The sequence below is a fragment of the Dreissena polymorpha genome, chromosome 1, assembly GCF_020536995.1.
Source record: "Dreissena polymorpha isolate Duluth1 chromosome 1, UMN_Dpol_1.0, whole genome shotgun sequence".
NCBI lineage: Eukaryota > Metazoa > Mollusca > Bivalvia > Myida > Dreissenidae > Dreissena > Dreissena polymorpha.
The window spans coordinates 4046036-4053906 of record NC_068355.1 but is presented as its reverse complement, the minus strand read 5'-3'; the positions used below and the strand labels follow the sequence as shown (position 1 = coordinate 4053906).

The following is a 7871-nucleotide window of genomic DNA, read 5'->3' as shown; positions in this document are numbered from 1 at the left end:
TACAAGTCGAGTACAAATTGCGATAAAAAACATCTGCTTGTCATGAAATTAAAGTTAACTATGTTATCTTATCACGATTTGTAATTAACCAACCTTAAGGCACTCGCATACATGCATCAACCTTACATAAAACTCTAATTAACAAGAGATGTGCTTGTCAGAAACACATTGTCCTTGGATGACATTGACCTTGACCTTTCACCACTTAAAATGTGCAGCTTCATGAGATACACATGCATGCCAAATATTAAGTTGCTGTCTTCAATATTGCAAAAGTTATCGCAAAACTTTAAGGCATTTTGATCCGGGGGCATAAAAAGTTATCCGCCATGCAACACACTAGGCAGCTTTATTACATACTTGTAGATGAATTAGTTTACAACTTTAACTAAAATGATATAATTTTAAACCAGATTAAAGCCTGAATTAAAATCGTGTTAGTGGTCTTTCTTATGTACTATGTGACAGATGGTACGGACACTCACGGACGTTCCCTCGAAGCGATTTGTTGTTTGCACGTTGCAATTTCGCTGAATGCAAATTATGGAATCGGTTCTGAAATGTCTTGAATTGCTTTCTTAGTTTTAAATATAAACTCGTTTGAAACACGTTTAATGTCCAAAATATTTGATGTTTAAATTCTCTAGAGGTAACCCCCAATAGCCTTCGATTTTTATTGTATTTCGGGCGTTTTATTTTTTTCGATTTTTCAAAATGATGTGCAGGCCATGCCCACACTGCCTACGTACAGCTACGCGCCTGCTGAAAAAACATTTAACACAAGATTCGGTCCATCGTCCGCCATTTAGTGAGAACGTTTTTTTTATATAATCTCGTTATTAAAGTCGTAAGAAATATTTTACACAATATTCGAAATGCGTTCTAAAACTGTATTTCATTCCTTAATGGTACGGACAATCAATCACGAATGTTTTCTCAAAGCGATTTGTTTTGTGTGTGTTTTTTTTTGTTGTTTACAAGTTGTAATTGCCTTATTCAAACAGGATATAATTGCATCGTTGGTTATCATTAACAGTGAGACGTCTATATGTATATATACAATGCAATTGCTCATTGGCCAATTAAGTTTGAACGTTATAAAAGCACGTTATGCAAGTACAAAGAAACATTAAACACAAGATTCGTGCTATCGCCCTCCATGATTAACGGCGTTGTCTTCTCGTGCCTTGTCGCAGTCCGTAAGTCACTTTATCTGGTATTCAATTAATTTGTAAGGATTTCGAAATATTTTTTAAATATTAAATACTGATTATAAACGTGAATCGCAGACGGGGTTAAAAATTCCTAACAAATGATGACGTATTGTGAGATGTTTTTTATAAGAATGTAGGGTCAAATTAAATTCATAAACACGAAGTGTCTCCAGAGTGAATACATCTGATAGTAGATACAATGTACAGATTTACAATGATACCACTTGACTGAGAGGATCGAAGGTCCCAAAATTATGCGTGCGTGTTAAAAGTAAAACAAAGCTTGTCTGTTTTCAACGGATAAAGCAACTAATTACAGTTGACTTCATTAAAGCACACACACTGTAAGATATGACTGTAATCTTAAAATTATGAAATATTAATAGCTAGTTTGACGATATATCTTAAAGAAAACATAAACCATTCATAAAGGGTCTTTTGCTTTTCAAATTATACATAAAGGACAAAAATAGTTTTCCAAATGTCGCGCAAAAATCAGTTTTCGTGGGAGATTTATCGATGTTTATTTATCCACCAAATTTTAAAGTGTAACCAAAATAATATATGGAACATATCTCAAGTAATAGGATATACATGACATGGGGTTCAAACAAGTATAATCATGTGTGTCATTTGTTGAAAATAACTCGTATGTTTTAATTATATTTAAATTGTCCTTATGTAATTAAAGAAATAAAAAGTCGAAAGAAACTTTTATTAAAAAGGTATTTAATTATTCGTCACTTTTTATTCACTCTGCAAACGATGTTAAACTGTGATACTTTGTTAAAACAAGGTAATCAAGTACTGTTTTATTTTAGAACTCGCCATCCGAAAATACATCGCACACACATATTGTTATATAAACTTGACTAAATTACCAACATTTACGATTTGGGTAATAGAACAGTTTCGGCTGTGTAACAAAACTTTTTACTAAACGTATTGTTTACATGTTCTTTTTTAAAGACGGGCACTAGTATTCCTTTACTTTATTAATGGTGATGATATACAATATCTATTTTGTTATGCGATGTTTTATTTTATAAATACTTTACAATCCTGTTTTAAAAGTTTCCTTTGTCAAATGTTTTCCCTAGCCGCAAGTCTACACAACTGTGTATATCTAAATGTACGTTTAAGCGGAGACGTTTTACCTGACTGTTGCCGTGCAATTAATGTTAAATTAACTTCGTTGACGGGATAAATGAAAAGAAAAACGATAAGTGCACCGCTGGGTTGTGGAATAAGACGGATTGCTCGTTTAATAGCGCGTGCATTAATTGCCAAATTGAGTCATGTTGTCAAGTCTAGCGCTGTCGGCATTATTCTGAAGAAGCGTTTTTAATTGTTATTATAAAATGAGTCGCGTTCTGAGAAAACTGGGCATAATGCATGTGCGTAAAGTGTCGTCCCAGATTAGTTTGTGCAGTCCGCACAGGCTAATCAGGGACATTTACGCACTTTTATAACGTCTTTCGTTCAAATGAAGTCTCTTAGCAAAAATCCAATTTAGGCGGAAAGTGTCGTCCATGATTAGCCTGTGCAGACTGCACAGATATTCTCGAATTGGACATGAACATTTGCACACAATAATTATTTCTTGTTAGGATAACTATATTAGTACAATCTCGCCTCTTATTTTACCGTGAATTTAGTTATGACGGCAGCGGGCCGATGATAGACGTCCGGCCCAGCTCTGCCGTGTGTTATTGTCTAAATAACACACATCGAACGCAATGCACGGTGTTCAATACCAAGGTTTAGTTGACAGCAATATGCGTTCCTACGGTAACGTATGTCGAGATGAACACCGATGTCTGGTTGACACAAAGTAAGGTGTAACATGACATAATTCAGTGGTTGTTTTTTTCAACCACAACAACACTTAAAAAATTAAAGATACAATTTTGAGAATTTTTTGACAGAGTTAATTAAAATTGGGATTGGTGTAGAGGTGTGAATAAATTCTATAACTTCATATGTTAATTATAATAAAGTCATTCAATTGCGGTTTAGTTATTTTAATTTTCGTCAGTGGTAAAAAAGATCTTCATCAAGTAATTTTAGCACTGCTTTTAATTTCATTCATCCAATCAAATGATAATTAAGAAATAATGCTTGCTTTCAAATAACCCAAGGCCGGAAGTTTAAATGCGTCTGGGTTTAATCATGGTGCCGTTCATCTAACTTCCTGTCGGGGGTTATTAGACTAAAATTATGCCTTACAAGTATTTCTTCGATTTAAACACCGGTTTGTACTGACTATTTACGCTTACGTTTCTCAAATTTAACGAACTGTTTCTCACCAAACTCAACCTATAATCGTCAGCTACGTGTGTTCTTTCGATTAATGTTCTTATTTTGATTAAACTCGTATACTTCCACCATACAACAAACATTTTAAGATTGTTCATGAAAAAAAAATAATGTAGAAGGGTTATTATCAAAATACTATTTGTTGTGAGCGATATAAAAATTAACAGCAACCAAGATTGTGTAGAGTGAACAGTGTATCGATAGCAGCAACCAAAACATGAACTTGCAAATGTAACGTTTTTACTTGATAAATCAATTGTAGATCCGCACAGCATAAATTACTACGTGCCACGTTTAAAGGGTGTTCTTTTTGCATAATCATCCCCACGCGTTTAAAATCGTGTGGATATTGTGATAATCTCCGCCGTCTGTCCTTCCGTCCTGGCCATTTTCTCCCCCTACACTATCAGCACTAAAATCTTGAAACTTACACACATGGTAGCTATGAGCATTTGTGCGACGGTGCACTATTTGCAATTTTGATCTGACCTCTAGGTCAAAAGTTATGGGTGTAAAATGGGGTAAACAAGTGAAAATCTCTGACCCAGCTCCACCCCAAGCGACGCACATGCTACTAATTTTTGACCCGTGGGTCAGATCAAAATTCCAAATAGTGCACCGTCGCAAATATGCTCATAGCTACCATGTGTGTAAGTTTCAAGGTTCTAGTGCTAATAGCGAAGGAGGAGATAGTGGCCGATGGGGGTTGGGGTGGGGCCGGGTCAGAGATTTTCACTACTAGTAATTTATTAGGTTATTTTACATTAACTTCTTCATTTCTACACCGATTTACTTCAAATTGATACTGAACATCTCTTATGACAATAAGGTCAATCTCAACTATGCATGGCCTCATTACTAACCCTGAGGCGCCCCGCCCACATAGACCACGCCCACCCAAAATTTTGTTTTAACATAACTTCTTCATGTCTTCACCAATTGACTTCAAATTAATACTTAACATCTCTTATGACAACAAGGTCTATCTCGACCATCCATGTCCACATTACCGACCCCAGGGCCATTGATAAAGGCAAAGGCAGCTTGGTCCCCGTCCTCTTTCAAATTTATCGAGAGGTCCACGGGTACCACTTCCCCGTATCCCCAAAAAATTTTCGTACCCAAAGTTTTTCGTATCCAATTTTTGTTCGTACCCAATTATTTTGCGTACCCAAATTTTGTTTGTACCGAATTTTTGTTTCGTATCCCAATTTCCCCGTACTCCAAAAAAATTTCGTACCCAAAATTTTTCGTACCCAAAATTTTTCGTACCCAATTTTTTTTCGTTCCCAATTTTTTTTCGTACCTAATTTTTTTTTCGTACCCAATTTTTTTTCGTACCAAAATTTTTGTTCGAACCAAATTTTTTTTTCGTACCCAATTTTTTTTTCGTAACCAATTTTTTTTTTCGTACCTAATTTTTTTTGTACTGAATTTTTTTTTCGTACCCACATTTTTTTCTTACTCAAATTTTTTCTCGTACCCAATTTTTTTTCTACCCCATTTTTTTTTCGTACCCCCAATTTTTTGGGGGGCATAATTTGTTCGTACCCAAAATTTTCGTACCCATATTGTGTTTCGTACCCAAAATTTTCGTACCCACATATACAATTGTGGTGATGTAGATAAACTTATATTGATTCTTTTATATCCATCCTCTTCAAAAGCATCCTCACACCAGTACTGTCAGTACTTTGATTCTTTTTTGTCATTGATTATCACCACGCTCCAAATTGGAGCGGGGGGATTATGTGGTTGTCTCCGTCGTCCGTCCGTCCTTACCACTATCTCCTTCTACACTATTAGCACTAGAACATTGAAACTTAAACACATGGTAGCTATGAGCATATGTGCGACAGTGCACTATTTGGAATTTTGATCTGACCCCTGAGTCAAAAGTAATGGGGTTGGGATGGGACCGGGTCAGAGATTTTCACTCATTTTTTGAAGTTATTTTACATTAACTTCTTCATTTCTACACCGATTCACTTCTAATAGAAACTGAACTTTTCTTATGACAATACGGTCAATGTCAACTATGCATGGCCCCATTACCACCCCGGGGCGCCCCGCACACATAGACCACGCCCACCCAAAATTTTGTTTTAACATAACTTTTTCATTTATTCACCAAATGAATTCAAATTAATACTGAACATCTCTTATGACAACACGGTCTATCTCGACCATCCATGTCCACATTACCCACCCCGGGGCCCCACCAACATAGGCCTTGCCCACCCAAAATTGCCTTTTTATATAACATCTATGCGGCGTGGGGATACGCGTCGGCCTCTGCCGCGCCATTTCTAGTTTATTTGTAATGTATATATTGCTTGACCTGGAAATTAGTCATGCCTGAGAAGGTGTTGCATTTACATAGTATTTCGGCGTGTTACATTCATTGATAAATCATGCGATTTTCCCATTTAATATAAAAGCATCGGCTCATCTTTTTTTCCTCATGATTGAAATGTGTTAGCTCCGTCTTTAATAATTGCAGAATGGGCTATGGTCAATTTTAGTCTGTGTATGTATGCGCAATCCGTTTTGTAATATATTATAAGTCTATGGCAATTGTGTTCCCTTATACATATGTAACAATTATATTTCTTTTGGAGAGCATTTATAACAAGTCGATTGTTGCAATTTATATTTCACATGATAAATTCATTTGTATAAGCATGTGTGTGTTTGAGTTGTTGTCGAAGAAAGCCAGTTATGTTTAATCGTTTCATTGAACTTAAACTAATAACTAAATCATCATATCTTGATTTAATTTATAAAAAACGTCATTTGAACTTTTTAAGAATTAAACAAGTGGAGTTCGCTAGCTTAAGTACAGCCTTCGTCGAACGAGTAAAGATTAAATGGATTACTAACGTATAAGGTTTAATATTTAAATCTGGTATTGGACAATTTTGCTGTATGCGGCCGTTTCTTCCCTTTGTAGTCCTGGTCGGCAAGTGCTGGGGCCAATGTCCCTTTGGATCCCCTCTACCGAATTTCTACTGCGGACGCGGCGGGGAGAGGTGCCCTGACTCTTACTACTGCGAGATCGCCCCAGATGACAGATATGCCGTCTGCTGTCGTAAGTAGTAATTCACAACAACCGATTGTCATCGGAGAAATTTACCTAGATACACCGTTTTGGTCAATGCTTTGGCAGCAGTTTTTTTATTTTGCCTTCTATCGGACCAACACTTTCTGTTTATCATGCATTTTGTCTCTTTATTTATCGTGTTTATAGAGCGTATAATTATGTGCATGTAAAGAACCGATAAGAAAAATATTAATAGTATCTGTATTTGTAAAGGACAAATTGTAAGGCAAATATTAGTAGTATTTTGCTGTACGGGACAAATTGCCTTCTTTATTGTGGTCGTTGGTGCAAGCTCTAGGAAAAAATAGCTGTTTATTCAGTCCATAAACTGATCAAGAAAACCTCTTTCCAGTCATCCAACGACCTCCCACTGATGGAAAATAACGGCACGCTCGTCTACTGCGGGGAAGATGCAGTCTCGTGCCCCTCTTCGTACGTGCTGTAGCGCCGAGTGATGCAACATATTATGTTTTGACAAAAACCTTTGCATGGTACAAATATTGTTGAAAATAATACCAACTTTCTTTTATTTTGTCCATTATTTCAATGCACCTTAACACACGCTAAGCAAATACTTAATGGAAATAAGTGAAAATAATTTTTCTCTCTTTTGTGTTATCCTTGGTATTGTGTGTGCATTCCATGGCTTACTATGTATATTGCTGTTATAATATATTTTATGTTGTCTGCATTATGTAGTAACTATGTAATGTTCATATTTTTACCAAATGAAATAAATAAATAAATAAATAAATATGCAATATTTAAATGTAGGGATGGCAACGAATACTGAAAATGATATTCGAATATTCGGTTGTCAGTATTTGAATATATTCGAATATTCGATTTTAAGCCTTACATTAAAATGTCCGAACTTACGCCTGTCCGGAGCAAAGTAATGTTCCTGATTGCCACGCATACCACTTATAATCGTTTTGTATATGCAGCTTTGGAAAAGGGATAGAGTTTTAATTTTTAAGAACGATTTTGATTATTGTGTTCTATTTATTCGCTTAATTCTTTTTATTTTCATAACATATTAGGCACGTTGCCGATAAAAATAATACCGTAATTCCGATTTATGTCAATACAATGTTGGGTTACCTCCCTTAGATAATATGGGTTCTTTTATTATCTCCTTTTTTTATATCGAACTCCAGAGCTACGACGATGTCAAAACTTGGAAAGAATTTTAAAATATATAATTATGTATTCCGCCTTTGAACTTCAAAATA

The 7871-nt window shown here is 35.5% G+C and overlaps 1 protein-coding gene across 2 annotated transcripts; it reads left to right on the top strand.

Moving 5' to 3' along the window:
* Positions 1–1082: 1082 nt before the first annotated feature.
* On the top strand, positions 1083–7390 carry LOC127865299 (uncharacterized). 2 transcript variants are annotated; one of them, XR_008042579.1, is made up of 3 exons: positions 1083–1199; positions 6487–6624; positions 6989–7390. XR_008042579.1 is itself a non-coding variant. In XM_052405304.1 (3 exons), exons 1-3 carry the CDS (start codon positions 1160–1162, stop codon positions 7079–7081), a joined length of 303 nt encoding a protein of 100 aa, XP_052261264.1. In that variant the 5' UTR covers positions 1083–1159; the 3' UTR covers positions 7082–7390. The 2 variants fall into 2 exon arrangements, 1 of the variants encoding a protein (XP_052261264.1); XM_052405304.1 differs by having other exon boundaries at positions 6957–7390.
* The last annotated feature ends 481 nt before the right edge of the window (positions 7391–7871 follow it).

Bases quoted from the DNA above. Each gene is read 5' to 3' on its own strand.
- LOC127865299 (XM_052405304.1), top strand. From the start codon at position 1,160: ATGATTAACGGCGTTGTCTTCTCGTGCCTTGTCGCAGTCC. The intron at 1,200-6,486 runs GTAAGTCACTTT...TTCCCTTTGTAG, and splicing joins CTCGTGCCTTGTCGCAGTCC to TCCTGGTCGGCAAGTGCTGG. The intron at 6,625-6,956 runs GTAAGTAGTAAT...CTGTTTATTCAG, and splicing joins CAGATATGCCGTCTGCTGTC to TCCATAAACTGATCAAGAAA.